Below are 27842 nucleotides of genomic sequence, written 5' to 3' on the forward strand. Positions count from 1 at the left end.
CACTCCATGAAATTTGCCATGTATTATTCTGAAAGCGTCTGAAGTTTTCTGTCCCTGATATCAGTTTAAGACACCAATTATAAAGTAATGCCCATCAAGATTAAATCCTCTCTTACTTAGTCACTCCTTGTTTAGAAAGTGTCCCTTCTTCTTTTTTGTCATATTCCACTCTAAATTCCCCATGAATTCCTTAGGATATTAACAAAATCATCATCACCCACAATTCCAAAACTTAATCCTTCATAGTAATCTTCAAACTCAGAATAGGACACTTCACTGGGTTGCTGCAGGAATCTCCTAATGCTTCTAGAAATGATGATTTAATTTCTTCTTCTGCAGTTTTGCCTGTGAAAGTATATTTTTCTATTAAATACATTTTAAAGAAGAGTGAATATGTAGTATTTAATATATTTCAGGCAAGAAACTTCCAAATTTTAGCGTGCAAATATTTTTTTCATTAATAAATTCAATATTCTGATTTCAGAATTAAGTCATTGGTTCACTTATTACCACCTGTAGAAATTACCTTACTTTAATAGCATGATAGAATTAAGTATCCACAGAAAACACAGGGTCAGCCAATCACAATGAATTATGAGAGCTTGAAAATGTTTTTTGTCAAATGACTGCAAAAGCTGCATAATGCATTTGTAAACTAAAATTCTCAAGTTATCCTGTAAGAAAGTGCATGTTTACTGTAATAAACCTTCAAAGGTCTGGGAAAACTTTAAGATGGAAATTGGCATTTGAAAAGTGTTCTGCAATTTACATCTGTGTCTTAGAAATTTTATAAAGATAATAATCAAGATTATTTCTTTGAGGAAACAAGTACAAAAAATATGGCATTACAGCATTAGAAAAAAAATCATATATTGTATCCCTATACCCCCTGTGGCTTCATGTGTTATCATTAAAATCACTAGCAATATAAAAAAGCCCCTCTCTTCTACAGGTAAAAAGAAAGGTCATGACATCATGGAGACTTTCACAGTGACTAGTTTGTTACATGGAGGTATTGTTTTCTAAAACAGACATACAAGTATTTAAATTCCTATTTTTTCAATATCAGACTTTAAACATTTTTGAGAATCCTGTAAAAAATAATGAAGAAACCAGCATTTCCTCTGCAGAGGATGACAAACCTGTCCCAGAAATAAAGTTCCTTCTGAATAAATTATTCAGGTGCTGAGTGCATTCCATGTCAGTTAGAATCCTTGCACATTTTGATGGAAAACAGTAATGTGAAAATGAGAGTATCCTACTAAGTGAAAGATAATATCATATTTGCCACTGATAACTTACAGATGAAAGCTGTGAAATAACTGCTTACAGAGGTAGGAAAAAGAAGTACTCTGCATCCAGGCAGTATTAGCAGCTTGATAAAGGGCAAGTATTAAAATTGTGTATATGAACACATTACTACTTATAGTTATGTTTGGAGAGACTCAATTCAGATGAAGAAAGTTCCCCTCTAACAGCTCAAGTCTAAGTAAATATGAAAACAGTTTATATTTCCAACCAATTTCTGGATCTGCTATATCTGCTAACAAGAAGATTTCTGTAGTTACAGATTTTTGTTTGTTTGTTCATGTGAATTACCTGCCAATACTAGAGGATGTTTCTTTGCACAGTAACATTTTCTGACATCTACCATAGGCACACTCCCAGTTTTGTTGAAATCCAGTTTCATATAGGCCTACAGGGGAAAAAGAGACTTTCATATTAGCATCTCAGGAAAAAAAAAAAGTGAAAAGATAAAAAGATCAAATACACTTAACTACCTAGCACATACTTTTAGATCTTGTTCAATGGATGATGTCAATTCACCTGTTTTATGTAAGGCATCAGATACTAGAAAATCCTTCTAGATCATGCAGTTTCATGATTATTTTACCTCAACAGTTTTCACATCAAATCAAATGTGTGTCCCCTGGTCAACACAAAAAAAAAAAAAAAATTGTCTCCTCTCCCTAATTTCTAGCTCATCTTTAGAACCAGAAGTTCAGCTGCTTCCCTTCTGCCTCCTCCAATTATTAAGATTCCGCATCATTCTGGCAGAAGCCTCCCCACAGCCTCTCCAGCACTGCTAACAGCAGCTTCATTTGCATTTCTGTTTACTCAAATACACATGCTCCATACATAAAGCTAGGAGAGTCACATCTTCCATGATAGAAAGCATGAAAGTATTTGTCACTTTTCTTGATCTTGATATCCAGTTGCTACTCCTTTGGCTGGTTTGTGATCAGTGTCTGATACTGCAAACAGCTGCACATTACATTATAGCCAAATAACAAGTGGCATTTCACATACAACATGTCTCACAAATACAATGACTCTTACTGTTGGTCTCAAAGGAGACAGGTATTGCTGCATCCTATTTCAGGCACTTCAGGAAGAAAGTCTACATATGCAGATTTGCCAAAATTCGTCATTTGCCAGAATAAGGAAACAGGCTTCTGGAAGAGATTGTCTCAGGGTGCCAGACACTTTATACATGGGACTGAACTGTAAGAACAACACATATGCATGAAAACTCAAAATAATAAAGGAATTAATTCTAGAATTTAAAATGAACTAATTTAACAATGGAACAGCATGCAGTCCACTAATCTACCTTTCTGTTGATAAACTGATCTGAAACTTCAATAAGTAAATTTCCAGGTATAGAACTTAAGAAAAATAACAACAAAACCCAACAACTAGAATATGATGAGTGACTAGCTCCAAATTTAGACTGCAAAATATCTACACTTAAAATATCTGCAATAAAACTTACTTTTCTTACAAATGTTTTCCTTATTCATTCATTTCTCCAAATATGGCATGAGTAAATTCTCCATAGTCGACCTTATCATTCTTGCTGTCATCAAGAACAAGCCATAAGTTTCATTCAAAGTCCTGCAATTTAAAAATATTTTGCCAGAGTTCTTCACTATATCTTGAAATAGAACAATTGCTATAATAGGACATTACAGTATTCTCACAAAACCCCCAAACTTCTAGATCCATACTCACTCAGAGATTTGTTAAAATAACGCATGTCGTCAGTGGTCACTGATGACCATAATTCACATTATTCACAGTCCTGATAGCTGTGAGCTACTTTTACAACATAATATATAAAACAAAGAAAAAAGCTAAGTAGAGAGCATAAACTAAATTATTTTTAAAAGCCTAAAGAGAAAAAATGGGTTGCAATCACAGTTGCTTCTTCATGTCCTGATGTAAAAAAAGATTGCATCTTTTGAAATATATCATTTTCCATTTTTAAGAACTTCTCATAGTACTGAGTGCAGAAATGCCAATATATCATAAGGGAAAAAAAATACCACCTAAAGAAAACATGCAGAACCCAGGTTGATTTAAGCAAAGAAAATGAGCAATTCCATAAATTAAGAAAGATAATACCCACATTTAGTTACAGCTAGACTCACCCCTTCAGGCATTTCCAAATGGAAAACTTTTAGAGCTTCTTTCAAGGCTGCCCAAGAGAGAAAACCATTTCTGTTCTTGTCCATTTGTCGGAAATACTTTCCTAATCCTGTTATAACCTGAACTCCTCTTTTACTTAGTGTTTCTCTGAATATACCTGAGAATTTAGAGAAATAAAGGACACAACATTTACCTGAAGTTGTCCACTTGCCATGGAGACAATAGAGAAGTAAAGAACACCACATCTATATGTGATGGTGCTGGTTAGAAAGACATACCCGTGCATTCAGGCTCCCTTGTCTTTGATGAAAAAATGCCAGTCCAAAAGTAAATCACCAGTTATTTAACATTTGAGTGACAACCATATAAAGTAGGTCTAATAGGCAATATCTAATAAACTTTTTTCAAACAGACCACATAAGGAAAGAAAAAATGGCTATTGCCCTCAATATGTTCAGACTGTAAAACTGCCTACTTCTGTGAGAACTGATTACATGCCATGATTACCATACAAAGCAACTTTGGAACAACTGCTTCAGAAGAATAAAGAAATTCCATTATGAGACACAGAGCTGCTTCTTTATTCTACAAAGATAGAGAAACTAAAATTGAATGAGTTCTGGTAGATACAAACCTTGAATTTTCTTGAAAACTTCACTGCTATCAACCACTTGCCTGGAACACTCTTCCTTGAGTTCCACAGAGGAAGCTCTACAGAAGTCAAAATTAATGTTGATTGGTAAAAAAAAGGCCAACATACTCAACTTTTTATTTAATTCATATACTACCCTTGTAAACACAATATCCAATTGCTTAAGTTTGAGAGGGCACTCACAAAAGTTTTTGCTGACCAGCTGCAGATATGCAGAAATTCTCTTCTAACAATATTAACCAAACTGCCTCTACTAATTCATTAACCATGGATAATTCCTCCCATGCATAAAATCTCCAGAAGTTTAGTTCAATCCTAATCTCATATACCACTGGAAGAGTTTGTTGAAGCAATTACATTTAATCACCAACAAGAAAATAACATGTAATACTTTTCAAATCTCTCTTTAGAACACAAATAGCAAAGGTGTAGACCAAAAGTATATCTAGAAATTATGATTAAATTTTGTGGAGTTTTTTCTGCTAAGTTCCTTTCTGAGAAGGGTTTCCCACAAGCCTTCATCAAAAATTACTAGAGAGGTTGATAAAAAAATATTTTGGAAGAACCCACTGGAAGAAAAAACAAAAAAACAAACCAACAAAGTCCTACAATTATTTTAATCAGAATATTTTAAAAAATGGAAAATCATTACTGTCAACTCTGAGCTGCTTGTTCACCAGTGTTTTGGCATGACAAACTTCTTTCTGAGGCCAAAGACTTATCCTCTGCTATCTAGTAGGACTTTTCATCTCCACTTCGGGTACCTTCCATTATGAAGCCCCTAAAAGCTTACCTACATCAAATCACCTAAACTGGAAAGTGAACAAGCACCTGCAGAGGACCAAATACTCCCTCTAGAACATATGTAAACCAAAAGATTCATGGTTTGTGACAGAAGGGCATAGCTGCTCCTGGGAACCTGCAGTAGACACTTTGGACTGCAGCTGAACAGGATTTTCTGTCAGTAGAGTAATGAAGGTAAGAGGACTCAATTCAAGACTTATGCACCAGAGAATAGAGAGCTCAATAACATCCTCATACAGAAGAAAAAGGTATACTGAAACTTAGTCACCAATGGAAAGAATACAGAGAGAGTATAAAAAAGGAAATAATAATCAATTCCACCGCAGGTAGTAAAAAATCCAAAATTACAACCCATTGAGCTGCTCTTCTTTATGGTTCTTCTATTCGGAGATAACATTGATTCAACTCCAAATTTCACATGTATAAGATCAGCCACAAATGATAGAAAAAGCTGCTTTACTTGAATTATAGGCTTCTGAGATGTAAAATGTCTTACATAAACTAGCTGAAATTAAACTATATTGTGTTTTATTTCACTGAAACCTAGCCAAGAGGGAACAATTAGCACTAAGCATCACACAACTATACAGTTCTAGAACCAATTAAATTTGAATTTACTGTTCTATGCACTGTTAGCTTACTATGGCTCCTTTGCAAAGCTTTCAGTCTAAAGGGACTTTAAGTGAATATTACCATATCTGAGAACAAGCTTCAGGTGTCTAAAAAATTGCAGAAAGAAAATAATAGTCAAGTTCTGCTAACAAAGTAGTCTTTAGATACTGAGAATATTTAATTGAAATTAAAATTATTCTCTTCCTAATCAGGAAGGGATCAAAGTATAAGATATATGAGGAGAGCGTGGGAGAGCTGGAACTGTTTAGCCTGAAGCCTGAAGCCTTGAGGGGTCTTAGCCTCAAGCACACGTGAGTACCTGACAGAAAGGAGTAAAGAAAACTGAGACAGGCTCTGCTCAGTCGTGCCTCTTGACAAGACAAGAGGCAGAGTGCCCAGACTAAAACAAAGGAGGTATATGATTTGTATATAAATGACCTCAAAAAAAGCAAAAGAACAGATTCACATTTCCATCCTTTCTTTAAAATTACTCCTTACCATTCTAGGAAGATACTGGACTATGCAAAATCTTCTAATATCAATTACTAATTTACCTTAACAACAGCCTAAATATAGATTCTGCTTTAAGCAGTATAAACAATAAGGTATTAGGAGCTAATATTTTTTTTTTTTTTTGCTTAAGGAAGGAAATGAAATTTGAAAAGCAGTTATGAGCACTTACTTTAGATAATCCATAGCTGCTTCATCAATACTGATCACACGAAGGGTGAAGAAAGGGTTCTGCTTAACACTTTCTGGAAGGTTATGATCGACACTTCGGAAAGTCAGATTGGCTCCCTGTTGGTAAAGCACACAATGACTTAAAAATAGGTTGTGTATTTCATACATAGAGGGGAAGGGGAAATAAAGAAAAGCAGCAAACTAAAAGCAAAGAAGACCAAGAAGAATAAAAATTGCAGTAGCTCTAACTGTAATATCTGGGCAGGCTTCGTTTATAAAGTCTCCAAAACTCATGACTTTGGAAGGAGGAGACAGAGACACTGTTCCTGTGCAAGGGTCTCAACCACTTGGACTTTGTGAGAGATCTGCATGTCTTAATGTCAGCCCAGGAAGCATGATAGCAGATATGGAGATTCACAGACACAGCATCAACCCAAAGAGGTACTGAACTCAGTTCAGTACATTTTATGGATGACTTTAGGATGCGTCTTTATTCAGAACACACTTCCATCTGCAGGCTGCAGAAATACACATGACAATAAAACATGAAAACCCCAACAAGTAACTTTATCTTCCATATCATAACTCATCTATTTCATCTTCTAAATTCTTAGGTGGTTGTGTAAGCAGTTAGGATAGCCATTTGATTAGACAAAACACACTAAAACTCATGTTGACATCATTTACTTTCTACATTTCTCACAAACATGATTTTTCCTCCAAACTTCAGATTTGCAGGAGCATTTGAAGAATTTGGTGAAAACAGTCTGTACTTGAAAACTTTCTCAAGTATTTATAAACCATGAACCCTTTACCCATTACAGAAGTACAGCAATACAGAAGGTGCAATATGATTTTCAATCAGCCACCAGATTAGATGGCAGACAAAGCTTAACATTGTTTCATACACTTGCTCTAAACAGCTGTTGTTTACATTTCAAACGGTAGATTAAAAACAATTAACCTGCAATTTCTCCATGTTTAAAAAATATTTAATCATTGCTTCGAGTTTGCCAGCAGACCTTGCAAAGATTATTTACTTTCAGCAAGTACTTGGGTCTCTTTCAGGATTCTCCTTCCCGAGAGAAGTGGATCACTTCGTCCAAAAAAGGTCCAGACTGTCAGAAGTCTTGTGCCCTCTAGGGGGAGAACTGCAAAGTACAGCTTCATCTGAAACCTAACTTTGGAACCTCTAAAACGTGGGACAACAAAACAATCCAGACTTCTGAAAGTCTTTAATTCAAAAAATGTCACTTAAGGGGAAGACTTTGGTCTTCCTGGAAGGCTAGATCACAATTTACAATTCAAATATACAAATATTACCACCAAAGAAATAATATTACATTCAGCAGAAGAATACTTACAACGTAGAAGTCACTAAGATCATAAGCCTTTCTCTTTCTTTGTCCACGCTGATGATGATAAACTCCCTTCTGAATGAAAGGCAAGGCATTTGTCCTGTGAAATAATTCAAAACTGGTACTAAAACAATTATATTTATTTAAGCTCCTTGGATGCTTGGACAAGTGAAATATGTTTTCTAAAACCCTTTTAAAAAGTAATTAATCCTACCTGTTTTTTCCAAACTGTCAAAATTCATACACAGTAAGGGATTTGTCACACATGAAAAAAAATCCAATCAACTCCCTACAAGCATCATGACCATTTCTAGAAGGAAAATTGAAAAGCACCTTTATGTTTTTCATCTACATAAATCCAATTCAACCCAAACATAAGTAACGTTTATTTTGGAATCAGAATGGTTTGAGTTAGAAGGGACCTTAAAGATGATTAAGTTCCAAAACCCTCGGTGTGGGCTGGGACACCTTTCACTAGACCACTCTGCTGAGAGCTCCATCCAGTCTGGCCTTGAACACTTGTATGCATGGAGCATCCACAGCTTCTCTGTGCAACCTGTTCCAGGGCCTCACCACCCTCACAGTAAAGAATTTCTTCCTAATAGCTCATCTAAACCTGCCTGCTTTTAGTTTGAAGTCATTCCCCCTTGTCCTATTACTCCACACCCTTTAAAAAAATACCCTCTCCAATTTCCCTGCAGCCTTTTGTGGGCACTGGAAGGGTCGAAGGCAAGAGGGTCTCCCCGGAGCCTTCCCTTCTCCCGACTGGATAATTCAACTCTCTAAACCTGTCCTCCTAAGAGAGGTGTTCCATCCTTCTGATGATCTTGGTGACCTTCCTGTGGGTCACTCCAACGGGTCCTTCTCGTGCTGGGGACCCCAGAGGTGGACAGAGCGCTGCAGGTGGGGTCTGACAGGAGAGAAGCAGAGTGGAAACATCCCCTCCCTTGCCTTGCTGGCCATGTTTCTTTTGGTGCAGCCCAGGACATGGTTGGTTTCCTGGGTGCAAGTGCACACTGCCAGATCATGATGAGATTCTCATTCACTAGCACCCCCAAGTTCTTCTCCTCAAGGCTGCTCTCAGTATCCATTTTATTTCCAATGTTGCATGCTGTACAATTGATTTTTTTAAAGAGCTCTTTGACTATTTTCTCTAACCCACCATGAAATTCAAGTTGTGGATACGGTCATGTGTTTTAATTCAATATTCCATTCTCCATAATGCTAAAACACCTCTCAAGGCTTCATGTTTTAGTATGCCAATATAATTTTCACTGATTAACTAAAGGATTACATACACCAGGACTACTGCATTCATTGAGGTATATGAAAGTATGTTGCTGAATATTCAGCTGTGTCTAACAAGTATACAGCTCACAGCTGCAGAAAAGCATCTCTTTCAAAACTGAAAAATATGTTTATACTACCACTACTCAAATCAGAATGTTCTAAAATTTAATACATAAGCAGCTATGAACAAGTTGCAAAGCCACTACTACTTATAGTAGTTGTCACATCTAAGATAAGGCTAAAATAATTTTAAACAACTGAGATGCAACAGCTAAAAGCACTATTTTAGACAGCCCCTGTGGTAACTGTCCTGAGTAGAGCTATGGGTATGATGGTAACCTAACACAACTAACAGATCTTAACATTGTACAGCGGGACTGTAAAGCCACTATCCAATAGCCACGTCAAAATTTGTACTACACATGGACACCCACACATATTTTTTTCCTTCAACATAGAGAGCAGAAATATTCAGTGCAATTAATCAGTTCAAGATAGTGATCCTCATTCACAAATTGAGAGCATTGAAAAGCTTCACAAAATTTGTGATTACCTCGATATAATCCTACTATCGAGGCATAGCTTGCTGGAGAGCATGTTCTCAGTTAGTCCTGATTTGGTCCTTATTCTGTGAAAATAATGCAGCATGTTAATGATACCTATATGCTCCCAGATAATTGTTACATAAAACTCAACCATTTTCCAACAGCAAAAACCATGAAATACAGTATCCTTGGCAACTGGCTGAGGAGATGATCCTTTGTAGTTGAATTAGAAAGCAACTCAGAGCTCTAAAGTGTTCTGTTATTATATAATATGAGAGTACATTCACAGAGAACATAGATATGAATGGGAAATTTTGTTTACATACACTTACATAAAGAATTAACCTTTACCTCTACCACCCACCACAGTTCCATGAAACAATGCATTCTCTTGCAAAAATATCCAGGTGGGGGCATTTTTACCCACATAAATATTTTATATTGGCCCTATTACTTGTTCCAGAAATGAAGATTTGTCTATGTGATGGATGTAAGAAATTGAGACTGTTATTTGTGTCTTTTTTTCCTTTCTTTAAAAATACAAAGATGACATTTGACAAGGAAGACTTAAGAGCAGGATGTTAAAATGCACAAAGCAGAAATTCTTGCCTGAATGTTGAGAAAAATAGAACAAAACTCAGACCTGCAGATTCATTTAATTTTATGGATCACAGTGTTTCCTCAGGTTTTTTTAAGTCCTTGAAGCTACTAGTTCAATGCTGGCAGTCCAGGAATGTCATTTAAATGCCAATAGAGTTAATTATTGCAGCAGAAATCAAACATGAAAGAAAAGTATGATTATTGTGAAGGTCTACATTAGCATTTACAGATGCATATTTATGCAATTTATGCGCCTAAGGATAGGAATCTCTGAAAGGATTGCAAGCATCCAACCACTTAGAAAAGGCTGGCAAATCCTTGTGATGAATCATATCAACATAAGCTTAACAATGTTCTCCCAGTTTTTATAAATTCTATGAATCAATCATAATTCACAGAGAATTCACAGAAAAAGGTCCCTATTACCTCACTAGGCAATAACAATCACAGGAAAGCTACAAAAAAGGCCTCACATGAAGCTGGTGGATCCAAACCAAAAACAGAACATTTGGAAAAGCAAACAGAATTTACAGAGTTAAAAAAAAATATATAGCAGAAAATTTACTTTTATAAACTTACTTTGTTTCATGGAGGGTCCTTTTTCTAAAACGCATTGGTGCCATCCCAAATCCCAAAAGTCCTGGAGCTTCCTTGCAAGCATCAGAATGTGTGGACTGCTCTGGATCACTTATAACAGCTCTGACCACAAAGAGCAGTGAGAAACCCTCTGACTGATAGTATGGCTGGATTTCACGTCCTACATATTTTTATGCAGGAAATAAAACACCCAAGAATAATACAGCAATACAATCTTGGAGTGATCCATTAAGATTGCATAAATTTGTGGGTCTAATTTTTTGTTTATTTTTACAAATTCTTAAGTCTATTTCACAAAATCAAACATATGCAATAATATTCTGGCCATGCACTGCTATGTAGTAATGTTAAGTGCAGATACATATTATTTAAAGTATATTTTATATATCTTCATATAAAATAAATCTTATTATTATGAAGGCTTGTGGGGTTTTTCATAATTTCTACTACTTCTGTAATATTTCATCAGTGATATTCTTTAAGCATGGCTCCCTCCAATATCAGTGATATCAGTTTACTAGCACTGGCCAGTGACATCTCCTCAGAATCACAGTATTGCCTAGGTTGGAAGGGACCTTAAAGATCATCTAGTTCTAAGCCATGCTGAGGGCAGGACACCTTTCACTAGACCAGGTTGCTCAGAGCCCCATCCAATCTGTCATCCAACAAAAACATTGGCACTTCCTCCCCCAAAGTGTTAACTACACAGCTGAGAGGATCTCAAAGTCCCAACAAGCAAATAGGAATGGACTAACTGGGTTTTGAACATTTTTATATTCTCTGTATCAGTTCAACAAGTAAACAAAAGAAGAGAACCTTTAAAAATAAATTAGATGCTTATTATGCTATTGAAATGGTTATCAGAAGGGAAAAAATAATTTTGCATGGCTATTATAGTTTTCTAAACTTGCTCTCTGATCTATACAGATACATCTTTGCAACAGTTTTGAACTAATCTTTTCCGATTAACATCCTGATATCTGATTCCAATTTGTTTAGAAGTACTGGCAGAGTTATATTTGGAACATAAACAGAGAGATTCTTTATATTAAAACTTCATCCTGATGCAGCTGCAGCACTACTGAATATTGTTTTGACATTATCAACAGAAGGGCTCAGAGTAGGAGAAGGAAGACATGGAAAAAATAAGGCAAAGCTGCAGAAGGAGGAAAAACACAGAACGGGCATCCATGATCCAAGATGTACAAGGCTGTACTTTTAATGCAACATCAGTAGAACTACAACACTTCAACATAACCAGCATACTTTTAAGATCACCTCTGTAATAATCTTTAAAGGGATATGACACAAGCCAAGCACTTATCTGAAAACTGGGGGTTTCAACCCTGCATAGTTCCATAATTTTAATCCTGAGGATTAAAATTGGAATTTAATATTGTGTTTCATGACAGTCTTGTTTCCCTCAGGCAACCTTCTTGTCATGTCAGCTTTTAAACAGTGCAAAAGTGTTAATAGACTTTCAAACAATATAGTGCCACTGTAACAGAAACAAATAAAAACTAAAATGGTGAAGTGCAACAACATTTCAACCTAAAATTCTCAGGATTTGAGGGGCTGGAACACCACTGCAGATGACTCCAGAGACTGTAAACTATGCACAGAATGCAAAATAATCTAGACATACCCACAGATCATTTTTTGTAAGTATAAAGTAAGATGAAACTATATTAAACTAGCTTGCATCTTCTTATATTGTCATAACCAGACAGCTTGCATAAAGCCCTGAATTATTAAAGCGTGTTAAAATAGAGGGATCTTTCTGCACAGAAGCAATGCTTTCTTCAAGCTAAAGGGATAGCAATGAAGGCAGGAGATGTTACTGTACAACCTGGACCAACTCATTTATAATAGTGCCTTTTTTTCCTACATGCCCAGCATTGGTATAATACTCCTTTATGCCTGAGAGGTGCTGTTTCAGTATTAATAAAGGATTAATAAATATTAATAAAGCTAAGATTTTTAGAAAGTACAATAAATATTGAATAAATATTGAAAGTACAATAAATGTAGAAAGTACATGTAATTTATAAGATCAGGAATCCATGTATTTTCTTGAGGTGCAAGAGGGTTATTTTTGAGAGCTAGTGCTATTGTAAAGACCTTAAAATAGGTTCAAGCATAAAATTAGGAATTACTTCCAGAAAAAAAAAACCACACATGGCACTTTAAACTGATATTTTAAGTTGCATTAAAAAGCCTTTCACTTAAAGAATTTTTTGCAAATAATACTACTACATAAGACTTTGTAAGATTTGGAACAAGATGATCAAAACACCTCTTAAGCAAGAAAAGCCAAACACTAATGGATCTAAATTCTTCTGTAGGGAAATTTGAAAATTTACATTATAAATTCATTTACCTACATAATTGATCCACTATAACTTGTTCTACAACAGCCTGTTTTCTCCTCTCTGCAGCAACATCCTCCTGCAATGAAAAACTGGCTAAGAACAAGTGAAATATATAATAGCAGGCACTTCAAATAAGAAGTTACCCTTTAAGACAGCATTCAGAGCTCACAAACTTACCCATGCCACAGTGAATATTTTTTAAATTTTTAATAGAGTCTATTTGCATAAAAAAGAGACATATAATATTCTCTGCTACACACTCAATTTTTCTATGCATATTAGTTTTAATAAATATGAGAATTCTAGTATTTAAGTTTACAGACAAAATCCTTATTTCTGTATTGTTTCTAATACATTCTGTAAGTACAATAGAGCCTGAGGAGGAGCCAGGTTTTTCAGGTGACACAGATTCCAACTAAGAGAATAAAACTTTACCTCCAGCAATATTTAGTAAAAAAAAATCTTTTAAGACTTTGTCTCAGTTGCAAGATTTTTCTTTCCTGCATGCCACAGTAATTTTTTGCTGAGACAGGTCAATCTGAAAAACCTTTCAGGAAATATCATCCTAAAGGGGAAAGGGGATTGAACATGGTCTTTTTTTATTTTTATTAAAGTAACACTGAACCATAACTTTGTGCCATTCACTGTAAAGTGTGCAAGCATTGATCATAACCTGTTACACAGAGAAACCAAAGCACACGAGGATGATCCAGGATAGCATGGAGGCTACCAGCAATAACCAGGCCTCAGCACCTCTCTTAATCTTCCACATTCTTGAAGTTTTTTACTGCATTTATTATGCCTTTTATTCCAAAAAATTAATTTTATATATGAGAAAATAGAGATTATTGTTACTGAGGGGGTTTATGCAAACTTTTTTTTTAGATATTCTGAAACTAAAGAATTAAGATAATTTTCTAATTGGTCTTGTGTGCAAAGCAAATCCTAGAGATCTAGCATTTGTGTGGATGAAGAACTGAAAAGTTCCCAGGTACCTATAAGAGAATTCCTAATTGCATGGAGATGTTAAGGGCAGAATTCACAATCTTCAAATAAATACTGACTGGCACTAGTCAAAAAAAAAAAGCCAAATCAAAAAAGTCCAAATGACTAATGCAACATCAGACCAGCTGTTGGTTATTCCAAAATGATTTTAAGTTTGGAATGTTACATGCAGATACATACATACATACATGCAGATATGGAATTGTAAGAGGTAGGAGGCTTTTTCATTTGATTTCATGTTTCATTTTTGCACCTATCAGGTGCAAAAACCACAGGGTGCTTTATTCTGAGTTACTGATTCTTTACCCATTAACTGTTGCAACAGATGTATCAAAAAGAATTATTTAAAGGAGGACATGGTGATGGTATAGGGCAGTATTTGTTATAACATTTTCCATAGACCCAGCTTACAAATCCAAACCAGATAGCATGCTGAAAAGAATCTGGTTTTTAAAAAAATAAACAAAGAAAACCTTACACCCTAAGTTTCAGTTGAATTAGGTCACTGAATGTAATCTTTCATGAAACATCTTCCATTCTGTTCTTAGACAAAAGCTCTGCTATGAAATTACAAAAATGCCAAGGGCAGAGGCAAACATTGAATTTGTAGCAGCTCTCACTGCAAAAGAAGTTACTGTTGTTCCTTAAATATGAGCATTCAGAGGAAACCAACCTCCTTCAAAGGTTATATATGACACCTATTGGCCATGGACTGTGAATCTCAAAGTCACAGAACAAACTGAACTGGAAAGGACCTACAAAGAACATCGAATCCAACTCTTGGCACCATACAGGACCATCCCTGAATCACACCATGTACCCAAGAACATTGTCCAAACACTTCTTGAACTCTGTCAGGTTTGGTACCGTTAGCACTTCCCTGGGGAGCCTGTTCTGGTGCCCAACCACCCTCTGGGAGAAGAATCTTTTCCTGATATCCAACCTAAACCTCCACTGACACATCTTCAGGCCATTCCCTTGAGTCCTGTCACTGGTCATAAGAATGAAGAGATTGGTACCTGTCACTCCTGCTCCCCTCATAAGGATGTTGAAGACCACACTGAGGTCTCCCCTCAGTCTCGTCCAAGCTGAACAGAACAAGTGAGGAGATCATCTGCTCCCCATACAGCTTCCACTCTAGGACCTTCCCCATCTTTGTTGCCCTCCTTTGGACACTCTCTAATAGCTTCATGTCTTTTTTATATTGTGGCACCCAGAACTGCCCCCAGCACTTGAGGTGGGGCTGCCCCAGTGCAGAGCAGAGCAGGACAGTCCCCTCCCTTGCCCAGCTGTGATGCTGGGCCTGATGCACCCCAGGACAGGGCTGGTTCTCCTGGCTGCCAGGGCACTGCTGGCTCATGTTCAACTTGCCAGGACCCTCAGGTCCCTTTCCATGGCACTGCTCTCCAGCATCTTGTTCCCCAGTCTGTCCTTACATCCAGGGTTGTCCTGTCCCAGGTACAGAATTTGGCACTTTGTGTTGAACTTCATGTGTCTGGTGATTGCCCAGCCCTCTGATTGTTGAGGTCTCTCTGCCTTCAAAGGAGTCAGCAGCTCCTCCCAGTTTTGTATCATATGTGAACTTGTTCAGTATCCCTTCCTGTCCTGCTCCCAAGTCATTTAAGATGTTGAAGAGCACAAGGCCAAAGATGGAGCCCTGCAGAACCCCACTAGCAAACTTTCATCCCAAATTGCAGAAAAATCAAGAGAAGTTCTACTTTAACATTTGACTTTTTGGTAATGATTACAGTAAAAGGACATGTTAACATTGTGTAGGCTTGAGCAAAATTTTCAGGAAGATAAAATGAAATGCCAACCATCGAGGTAACATATACAAAATGGAATAAATACACATGAAGTTACTACTGCCATTTTTTTCCAGTATTCTACCACTACCAGAAGCTGGACCTAGGAGAGCCTGAGATGGTCCTCAAAAGAGAGTGAGTCAGCCTGTGCTGACCATGAGCGCTAACAAATAACAAAAGGGTTCTGAAGAGCTTCAGTAACATCTTGCTCAGACACCTGCTGGCTTAATTTTAATGTACGACAGCTACAGAATATCTTGTATTTTGTAGTTTTGCACTGCTCCCTTTCTCAGGGCTTTCACTGTACTTGCTTTAGCACTATGTAATTACTCTAGGGATACTTCAAGATTTTTTTCCATTATCTTTAGCCAGTAGTATAGATTTTTTAATTTATTCTAAAAATAAAAGCTTAAGTACTTCCTCAAAAGATTTTCTTGTCATGAAAATTAACAGTGACCTCAGCAGAGCAATATCTGCATTCATTTCAACAGGAATAGGAATCAAATAAATGGTTGCAATGATGCAAAATTCAATGCATAGTGACGAGCAAATAAAATTAATTAATTACTATTTACTTTAAAAAAATCATAACATTTCCCATGGCTTATTATTCCATGAGAAAGTTAGAATGCATAACCCTTTTCAGCAATCCCTTCAAAAACCAGTTTTAAAAGCCATCACTCTGCATATGCAAATACTGAATCATGCAATATCAAATCAAGGTTCTTCATCCCTGTAAATGATCCTAAATTCAAGGCCTGCCTCAGATGGGCAAGACTCCTATTGTTCAGTCCCAAAAAAAAGTAAAATTCACATCTATGTAATAAATCAAAGAAGTGTATTGGGTACATTCATGTGAGGAAAGTTTTAATTCCCCTCTCTGCATGCTACTGAGTCCATGGTGGTTTCCAGACTTCAGGGCTCCCTCCTTCCCTCAGAAAGGACCTGACTAAAGACCAGAGCAAAAGCAACTGAAAGGAGCAGCTAAGGGAGCTTGGGTTTGTTTAATTTGCAGACCAGCAGCTATAAGGCATTCTGAGGAGAAGTTACAGAGAAAAGAGAACCAAACTTTTTTGACAGAAGCCCAGAGTATAACAGAAGGTAAAGGTTGCACACTGAGCCTTGGCAGGACTGGTGTGGACAATAGGAAGAGCTTCCTCACACAGAGAGTAGCAGGTACATGAAGATGTTGCTTAGAGACACTGTAGAAGCTCCATCCCTAGAGCTTGAAGACAGAGCCGAAGTTGTTGCTGACTCAATCTAATACTAGCTGATGGAATTATGGAATCCATTGAATAGAGGCTCAGATAAAAGCTACAGATCAGAGGAAATCCTAGAATCATAGATTATCCTGAGCAGGGAGAGATCTACAGGGATCATCAAAGTCCAACTTCTGACACTGAATGTAACATTATGTTTAGGTTCACTCAACTACCTCAGTTTCTCTTAGTTGTATGAAGGTATCTGTACATATTACTCATAATTTGTGTTCTCATTTATATAGATGACTGCATAAAATACAAGCACTGCAGATAAGATATTAAAATGCTCACTGGATTGCTCAGTTCAGCTCCCATTGAAAGAAATGTTTAAACTCACATGATTTCAATGGATGCAATTACATACTAGACCCAAATCTCCAAAGGCATAACTTCTGTTGAACTTTTGGGAAGCCATTCTCCACATCTAAGTGGAGATTAATAGCATACATACCAATAATACCAGCATAATACCAGTCCAAATACTTACAGCTTCTGATTTTCTTATGTTGTGCTGCATATTATAAGGTTTGTTTGTATAGCATTGTTGCAGGAGAGCTTTCTTATCAAGGGTTAAAAAATCATCGTGTCCGTCTTCAAGCTGTGTACCCTACACAAAAATACATTCTTTTATAACTCAAATGTAATGAATTTAAATAAAAACAAACTAAAAAAATCCACATATGTTTTCCTCAAGAATTTATTTAAAAATACTACTTTCTTCTTTACTTTTTAATGTGTCTACTTCTTCCACTTCATGCTAACTAAAAGAGAATTTTTTTTAAGCCTAGCTTTTTACTGAACTTACAAGGAAAGACTAGAGAGCAAGATTTGTATCTTTTGAATACTTACCAGTTTTCATTCATACTGAAATAAATAACAAATTTTTTAAATCTCAAAAATACTGTGTTCCTACAAGCTTTGTGAAAAAACAGCAGCAAGTCAGAGAAAGCAGACTTTAGTATCTCTGAGGAGAAGCAAAGAACTCATCCTTTTTCTGTTCGGCACAGGAACACCCAAGTGGAAGCAGAGGATTTGCTGTTAGGTATAAAGCTCAAAGCTCACTGTAGAGATACTGCTTTGTGACCAGTGAAGAAGTTAAATATAGCCTAGACAGCGAAAAGCCAAAGCATGCTACTGGTTCCAACAGACTTGTAAACCAGTCCCAGAGCATTACAGAAATATTTCCTACAGGGATGATGTGAAAAAAAAGGATGCAGGAAGTTTTGACAGAAACAGATTTAGGAATCTCCTCTATGAGCACCTTCTTGACAGAAAAGAGAAGTTGTTACAAGTTCCACTAATCAAGCAAAACAAGTGCATTGAAATCTTTTTGTTTATTCATCCAATCAGGTAGTGATAATATCTAACACAAAAAAATTGTTCTGATAGACATTATATTAAAATCTGTGAGAAGAATTAACACACATGCTTCTAGCACTTAACAAGTATCTTTATGGAACACAAAATCACCAGGAAAAAAAAAAAAAGACAGTCCTGCTTTTTCTCTCCTTGCATACATTTGCCATCTATTTCTTCATTTTTAGATAACTTTGCTGCTCCTGTAAATACCCTTTTGATGGGCTTGCAGTAGTGCATATAAAGGAGTCACTCCTTGAAAAACAGATGATATGGGTATCAGACCAGTACATTAGAGTGGAATCATTAGAAAAGGAAAAAAAAAAAAAAACAAAAAAAAAAAAAAAAACCCCTCCAAACTACAGAACAGAAAACCTTATCTGCCACTATGCCACTAAACATTAAACTAAACCACAAAACTCCACAACTTTTTTTTCATTCACCTCTTATTCACAGAATGTTTATTAATAGGTTTTTTCAGATCCTCCTTTATCTGATCACTAGAGGCACAATTTGAAGAGAAAGCTCTTTTAAAGTTATCTAAAGTATGTGAAACAATCTTTCTTCAGAAAAACCTTCCCTTTTCATTCTACTGAATGTTAAGAAAGTAAATTCAGTAAACTCATTGTTATTCATCACAAACCTTTTCTCTGAAAAGCAATGAGCACAGTATGTTCTATCAACATTTGCATACTTAAATTTCCATTAAGGTTCTTAAATGGTCATCTACCCTCAGCAGAATCCAGCACTGAACCAGTCCTCACAGCTGTTGTTACTTAGGTTTCCTGCCTCCTTACACCTACAATGATGCATCTTTCCCTGTTCAAACACTCTCCTCTACTATCTCATCCAAACACTATTAAAGTTGGGGTTTTTCACCCCTCTGTTTTCCAGTTTCTCTCCACTGATCTAACCTTCTTTCCACCTTAATCTGAAAACACAAAAGAAACCTGGCAGAATTAGTACAGCTTACAGTCCAACTGTACTGAATCTTATACCATATCAAAGCAAAAAGTACAGATAATATCTTTCATTATTTTAACCCCATGTTCTTTTGCATTTTCAGTGTTAATAGTCCTCTAAGGAACAGATTAAATCTTTAATTTCTCCTTTTTTAAGTCCCAATATACAGATTAGTAATTAAAGTACTTCTAGACTTAAAAAAGTTTGAATGAACTTCTTGTTTTGGAAATAACACTTTATTAAGATCTTTCTGCTGTCTCTCCTCTTCTGATAGGCTTTAAGTTCTCCCTTACCAATCATGCTAACCCTCAGGCTCAGGCTAGACGTGCACTAGGAAGGCCAGTGTTACCTTTTTACCAGAGAACACAACCATACATAAATTCTCAGAGCACTTCAGTTTCTCTCTCTGCAACAACTGAAACAACCTTCCTACAGTTTATTTCCTCCTCAACATCAGATGTTTAAATTTACAATAAAAACACGAAATTAATTACATACATGTGCAAACCTTTCCAAACAGTATAATGAAATACTGATGTATATCTGCTATTTAAAAATGCAATTTCTAATTTCCAGCTACCTTTATTGAAGTATCTGGACACTGGAGGTGGTCTTTTTTTCTTTTCTGCAATTCTCTGAGGATGCTGCTTATATTCTTCCTTCATACCTGCTTCATACTGACCATGCTTCAACTTGGATCTGTCTCTGAGGGATGGCAGATTTTCTGGTCTTGTCCTCTGCTCCAAAACAGAATGGTAAAGCAATTAGTAATTAACATAAAAGCCTCTGTCTGGTCTATTGAATGTGAACAGTATTTTTTTAGTTCCTATAAAAATGTCTAATGTCTAATGTCTAAAACCTCTTGACACAATGCTTCAAATTAAGAAAAAATGCAAACAGGACTGCACATTCAGGCTTAATTTTCATTGAGTTCTTCAAATTCTACCATTTTTTAATCTAAAACATACACAGTCACATGGTTTTGCATCACTTTTAAAGAAAGAAGTCAGATTCAGTGGTTCTGTCTCATAAAATCACTAAAATGGAAATTCTGACATTTGATTTTTGGAAGGCTGAAAATAGATGGATGGATGTTTTTTGGTCAGAAGTTCTAATACTCTTGTATGGCCAATGAGAACTGGGACACTGTTCCTTAGAACAACATCAGCTGCACAGCTGAGTACCTTTCTAACCTTACATCCATTCCAGGGCTCTGCACAACAGAGGCTGGCACCAGTAGTTCAAGATTCCATTTTCTTCTGTCTCCCTGAGTTACTAACACCTTCAATATTTAACTTCTATTCCCTTGGTGCTAGTAAAAGAAAAGTAAGGTGGCCTTCTCTAGCATCTCTACTCAACACTTGCAACTCATCTTGCAACAACAGTGTTACAGTCCTGCTCTAGAAAACCATTTCACAAAACCCAAAAAGATTTATGTTTTTGAAGAGCCAACTTTCTCCTTCAAAGGAGGATTCACATCCCTTCCCTGGTTAATTCCTGAATTATAAGAGTATATTTAAATTTTTCTTCCAAAAGTGACCTATTTTAGGAAGATTTACTTACACAGTTACTGAAGAAGCTGGAATCTATCTGGCTCAGAGAAAGCTTGGTCAGGGCCCCAGAAGCAAGAAATGCAGAAGTAAAGGCCTCTCAGAGGAATACATTAAAATATTTTAAAACACCTTAAAAATCTTCTCCACAAAAAAAAAAAAAAAAGATGGGTAGGAAGTCAGGCAAAAAAGGGAGAGAGAAAGAGGGAGAAAGAGAGACATAAAAGGTAAATAAACAGAAGATGCATTCCAATTCTTTGAGCATTCAGTATTTAAGACATAATTAAGGCAGAAAGGAAGCAACAAGACAAAGGAAAGCAGAAAAGAAAGGGAGAAAGACCTTGAGAAACAAAACCCCACCAACCTTCTACTAGCACTCCTGCAGCTTGACAGAGTTTATACACAGAAACTTTGTTTTAAAAAAATGGTAAAGCAAACAGTGTAATCATAAGCATCCAGACCCAAAAAGGCCATAACAACTGAAGCAAGTTTGCACTGCACATGTACAAGGCAGTAGAAAGGAAAATAACCTATCTGTAGTTAAATGTTTACAGTTACATCTTGAGACGTGTATAAATACCTATGTTGGGCACGTATTCTAAAAATTAGTATATTCTTAGTACATTATTTTAAAAAGACAAAAAAAACCCCACCATTTCAGTTTTTACTTAAATAAAATTGTTTTTCAAGTAGAGAAACCATTTGGTTATGTAGAGGAACATACAAAATAGTGATCTTGGCAGATTCACCTTGAACTCCAGCCAATCTGGAGTTCTCCCCTTCAAGTTACTATATTATTTATTTCAAGGAGTACGTAAGTTAAATATTTTGAAATAATTTTAATCAATTTAATTTTAATAGTTTCTCCAATAAGCTAATAGTTTCTCCAATAAAAGAAATTATAACATATTACATTTTCACACCATATACCACAGTACTGAACTGATAAGACTTTTTGTCAGTCTGTATTTTTTTAACATCTTTACCTCCATTTTGTTCTGACACAATTTTCTTGACACCTGTTTAAAGGAAAGCAGGAAATAAGATGTATCATGATCAAATAAAAAATTGTCACATTTATTTTGTTCATACTTAATTCAGATATAAGGATTCAAAAGAACTCTTTTCCTGCATTCAGGGAAGTACAATAACTGAGTAATTAAATTAACTCTAAAAATTTTATAGTGGATATTGATAATGAACAATGTTGCACTGTACCGTAAATCATAATATTAGCATCTGGGCTCCTGATTTTCCTTAAAAAGCACCTAAGACTAGTGGTGATTGGGTTTCTCAGTCATCTGGGGGCGGGGGAAAGCTGACATGATGAGGAAATTTTAACAATAAAAAGTGCATCAACAAATTAGACACAATTCCAAAGTTTATGTCCCAGTTCTGTTTTAAAGACAACAGCCCTAAGGAAAAAAAAAAACATTAAATGGCTGCAAGTAACTCCAAAATTTTTCTTTTCACCAGAAGTAACTACTTCTCCATAGAAATAATACTTAGTGTTTTTAAACACGGATTTTGTCTTCAATCTTACACTTACTACTACTAATCTTTGTTATTTCTACTGTTAATATAGCTCTTAAAAAATAAGTACAACAAAAGGGTAAGTGCATCAATCAACAAAGAGCTAAGCTATGTAATAAAATATTTTTTCCAAATATTCTAACGAATCTCAGTAAAAGGACTTTGCTAAAAGTATTTTGGACCCACAGCACTTGGAGATATGAGCTCAACCAAAAGAACTTGGATAAAAAAATATATATACAAGCTTTTCTAAATTACTGCTAAAGGGCTATATTGTAAAGATATCTGTAGTGACAGACTGACATGTTGATGCTGTGCATATGGAGTCTGTAATGACATTCTCCACTCTGAAGATGAATCTTGCTGGCACATATGAGAAGAACTTGCAGTGTACGGCATGTGAGAGTCCCCATCCTAAAATCACACGAAGAAAAGGACAAGCAATCACAATTGTTTTATATTCAGAGTGATATCCTGAAAAACGTGAATTCTAAAACCTTTTTGAGACAAAATTAATTTACAATTACCTCTTCATCAGAATCTCCCAGCCTCCCTAGATCTAGGCACGGCACCCTGCAAGGAGTTAAAACAATTTTAACAGCAATACTTCCTTACTTTTTAACTACAATAAAAGCACTGCCTATTAGTTATTATTAGGTCCTTCACAAAAATATCCATGCAACTGGATATGGGCTACTCAGCAAATCTCTATTAGCCCCTCTTGCTTCAGCTCAGCAAGTGCCACTGAGCTTCTCTTCCCCAGCAGCAGAGTGCCCTGTCAGCTGAAAAGGATCCTCTTGACTCCCACATTGGCTTCTCTTCACTCCCCAACAGGAGCTCCTGCAACATGATCATAAATGAGGGGTGCCCTACTCTTGCCTTCCACAGCACATCCATGTCAACATTCCTCTGTAATCAGTCAACAGAGAGCAAAAGGGAAGCAATTGCTACTTGGGATGAAAATCTTGTGAACTTTCCATAGGAGATTAGCACAGTAGAAGGCAACCATATCTCAGTATCTTGTTCTGCTTGAAGAAATGAAAACATCTCCAATTCATCAAAGCATCTCTGTGCCTTCTGCCTTTATTTCAGGTACATTACAGAGTATCATGAATACATACTTTTTTTATATTTTACCACCAAGATTTGCAAGTAACTCTGTTATATCTTCTCGGAATAAGAGAGTTCCTTATCTTACAGGCTTTTTTTATTAGATAATGACAGACAGTACACAGAAATTTGAATGTTTTGACTTTGGTTGGAAGAATCAAAGGTCATAGTCAGAAACACTTATAAAATAATTACATGCATTGGCTCTAAGGCATTTCAGTAAACAAAACTGGCTAAACTATCAATCATGGTCCTTGGAAGAGTAGATACTCCTTATGTGCCAAAGTCGTTATAAGGATTTAAAATTTAAAAGCACAAACAAAATTTCCCATTGCTTGTAAAAACCCTTCACAACAGTTTTTCTGTATTTTTTACTGTAATACCTGTAAAAGCAGTCAATAGCTAAAATACCATTTTTCTCCTTTTGACTTTAAAAATATTCAAGCAAAACAATGTATAAATATTTGCTCTGAGTGACACCCTCTGAAGATGATGGAGCCAAGTTCTTCTTGGTGGTGCCCAGCAATAGGACAAGAGGCAAAGGGCAGAAACTGATGCACAAGAAGTTCCACCCGAAAAAACCTCCTTCACCACAGGTGACTGAGCCCTGGAACAGGTTGCCCAGAGAGGTTGTGGAGTCTCCCTCTCAAAAACCATCTGGATGCAATCCTGAGCAATGTGGTCTGGGATGACCCTGCCTGAGCAGGGAGGTTGGACCAGACGGACCAGTGGGTTAGACCCAATGTGGTCTCTTCCATCTTTACCCATTCTGTAATTAAACCTCCACTCAGCCAAACATAAATCAACTTAATTCCAAAGTAAATAATACATCAAATATTCTACCCCAAATATAAATCACAGGAAACAAACCTATGATGATAAATTTCATGGGATACTAAGTTGCATGTCGCTATAAATGCAAATGCATTGTGTTAATAATACACACAATTAAACAAGCTGATCAGAAATAGAAGCAGACTTACTCTGGTGGGTGAGGACTGTGTGTAGCCTGTCTATTTGGTCTCCAACCCTAAAAGAATGACACATTATTACATACCTAGGGGATCCAGATTAAAATACATAGTTCTCCCTTTTCAAGTTCTCCTTAAATATTTAAAATTAGAGGCTTAATGTATCTGTCCAACATACGTGACTAAGACACTACTTACAAGGGGAAAAAAACAAAAACTTCTCATTGAAAGCTAATTCTTACACATCATGAGACTAGCAGACTGAATATTCATCATGACAGTAGGACTTCCAGCCATTAAGAATCTAGACAGCATCCACACCAGCTATTAATAATACATAAAAATAATGTGTGCTCCTGAGGCTTTGTACCATCACTGCTCACAAGGCTTTAGGTCACATTGTCCTTGTTGGGTGGGAACCAGCCCTTAAACCAAAACCACAAGACTGACAGGCAGCTGGCTCACAAGGGGCAGGCTCAGACCCCAAAGAACCCCTGATATTTGGTGTAACTGTTTCATCTCAGCTTTACTATAGCAGTCCTGATGATCATCAGGCAGTTCACTTTATTTATTTTGCGAGGCTGAATACCACACAGATCGCCAAACTCAACTGAGCAAGAACACAGCAGGAGAAAAGACTCGAGCCAAAGCATCACCATCCCCCTATGGCTTTTGAAAACAGCTAGCAGCAAATCCGTAGGGAAGGCTGCTTGGGGCAAGCACAAAGTAACAATTCACCTAACTGGCCTCCCAGTCTGCAAAAAATTTGTTTGGGAACACTCAGAACCAGGGCTAACATTTTTGTTTTCACACTTGTCAGCATCACAGCCTAAACCGAGCAGAATCCTATTTCCAGCTGTGCTCGAACATCCTTCACGATCTGAGAGCGAGCACAAAGCTGTAACTCCTCCCTTGCCACGCAGCCTTTGGCTGCTCCCGAAGCACAAGCTCGGCAACACCACCCTCTAGTGACTCCAGCAGGAGCCCGGGTGCCCAGGTGCGAGAGCTCTCCGCACGCAATGAGCACCCCACCCTGTAGTCACCTACCTAACACCATCAGGGCATCAAAAACAAGGCATCACATCCCACATTTCTCTTGTTTCTGTACATATTTCATGTACCTCTCACTGTGGTGAGGCAAAGAACACAGCTAATCCTAGATGCTAAAGCCTTAACATAATTCGTTTTCTGGAAGTCAACAAATCAGGAAGAAAGCAAACAAAAAACATTGTGAACACTGGGGTGAAGCACGTGATTTCAGCATAATTTTAATTTAAAATTTACTTTTGCAAACCACCAAAAATCATGTGGACTAAAGAGTCTAAATTTGGAAACTTAGTTGCACAAGAAAGAAAGAAAAAAGGGATGAGGGATTAGAGGAAAAAATCAAAACTATTTCCTTTTACAACCTATACTAAATGCCCCAAATGTTCTTGTTGTCCACAGGTATTTAATTTTCAAAAATCTGGTTAAAACATTAACAGTAACATTATAACATTGGTGTATTAATGTTCACAAAAGGTCTTTTTTCATTCCAAATCAAACTGAAAAGAAGACCAGCAACTTGGCAAATTCCAAGAATTCCTAATGGGGTCGTACAACAAATAAGGAAGTAAAATGGGTGCTTGGGGGCTGAGGGAGGATTAGCAATTAACTTTCTTTCATGGACATAAAGTACACAGTATCTGTGAGAACAATCAACTGCTACTAACAATATTAGTATTTACATGAGCAGTAAGGAAAATAATGGCCCTCAGGATCCAAGATTATATTCCTAGGGACTATCAAAAGCTAGCCCTAAAGCTTCTACTACAGTGAACCTGTGAGGGTTGCACACCTATCTTATTTTAAAGCATAGACTATTAGGAATTCCTGGAAAACATAATTTCCCTCTATACTGAACACAGAGCACTGAGACTCATTTTTCATGTCAACATAAAATCATGCCTTTTCAAATTATATTATGGGGGCTGCTTTACTTTACTGCTGTCTTGCAAAACAAAACCACAGACACACCTGTTGCCAGTTTCACCAACAGCCAGAGACAGCACACACAGTACATGTTCAAGCCTCGGTTGCTCTTAACTGCAAGTACTAGCTCATTCTTAAATCCCCCACATTCCAATTAAGTACTCAGAGTAGCAGTTATTCTTGGACAGCTGTTTATATTGGAATTTCTCACCCTCATTTGAGAAGCTGTCATACTAAACTATCCCTTTCCAACAAAAATAATTATTTTAAAAGGCGTCTATAGAATGGATTTTAACCTCAAACTAAGAAGCTCGTGAAGTATGATTAAAATATTTTTAAAATGTCAAAGTAAGGAAGAAAAACAATCACAAGCCTTCCATTGACTACCTGACATTTCTTCCCCCTCAGTGACAACTCAGCCTTTCTTCGAGGGGATGCAGCAACTCCCTTAACTTCCAAATCCATGCAAATTCAATGGCTGGCAGCTTTCAGAAATAAACTGAAAAACAGAAAATACTATTCAGAAAAGCATGTATTATTTTATCTAAGTACTTCTGGGGGGAAAAAAGTTACTGCATTAGAAAGAATTTTGGTATTGTCTTAAGCAAGCTATGAAATGCTGTTGGTTTCTCTTTTTCACAGCCTCTTAATTTCAGCCTTTTACTAGCGCTTAATCAGATTGTGTTCAAATTTATGTTTTTGCCTCAAGCCTAACTCCCTCCTTTCCCTTATACTTATTGATACATTCTCATCCCAGTATTACTAATTTGTTACCCCTTGGCAACATCCAACCTTTGGTACTCTGCTCACACCGCGGCCTGGCTCCCCATCGCTCAGTGCCCTGGGAACATTTCAGGGCTGCCAGCCTGAGAGCTCCAGGCTGCCGTGCCACCAAGCATTGCTGCTCGGCTGGCTCTCCCTCCACGCAGCCAGGTTCGAACGAAAAGCCCATCATTCGGACGGCACTGAGCAGTTCCCATTCCCCAGGCACCTTTCCCTTCCCGAGCAGGAGCGGGGCCTGCTGGAGCCCCGCACAGCCCTCCGGCCGAGCCCTTCCCCAGGGCACGGAGAATGCCCGCGCACGGCCAGGAGGCTCTCCGGGAACGGAGCATCCTCCCACCCGGGGGCAGACAGCGCTGTTGTACTTCATGGCGCACACGCCGAGATTACTTTTACCGAACACCCATGCCGCAAAAGGCGGAATAAACACTATGAGCTCAGCCGCTCCACGGAAATTATGCATTTTCCCGGGAGAGGCGCGGGACGCCGGCGGGCAGGGGCAGTGTCTCACCGGAGCGGTCCCAGGCTCACGGCTGCCGGCCCCGTCCCGCATCCCCGCACCGTCTCCACGGTGCCCGGCCCGGGGCTGCCGC

The 27842-nt window shown here is 37.2% G+C and overlaps 1 protein-coding gene across 1 annotated transcript; it reads right to left on the reverse strand.

Moving 5' to 3' along the window:
* Positions 1-170: 170 nt before the first annotated feature.
* Positions 171-27842, reverse strand: CAPS2 (calcyphosine 2). The gene is given in 21 exon segments (XM_059472831.1): positions 171-277; positions 280-345; positions 1600-1696; positions 2777-2799; positions 2802-2898; positions 3435-3589; positions 4067-4143; positions 6183-6298; positions 7546-7639; positions 7754-7849; positions 9383-9457; positions 10554-10673; positions 12952-13019; positions 17503-17622; positions 19915-19953; positions 19955-20071; positions 22721-22831; positions 22945-22990; positions 24511-24557; positions 26857-26968; positions 27761-27842. Coding segments are annotated over 20 exon segments (1749 nt in total). The 5' UTR covers positions 26935-26968; positions 27761-27842.

Source organism: Ammospiza nelsoni, chromosome 5 (assembly GCF_027579445.1).
Source record: "Ammospiza nelsoni isolate bAmmNel1 chromosome 5, bAmmNel1.pri, whole genome shotgun sequence".
Taxonomy (NCBI): Eukaryota; Metazoa; Chordata; class Aves; order Passeriformes; family Passerellidae; genus Ammospiza; species Ammospiza nelsoni.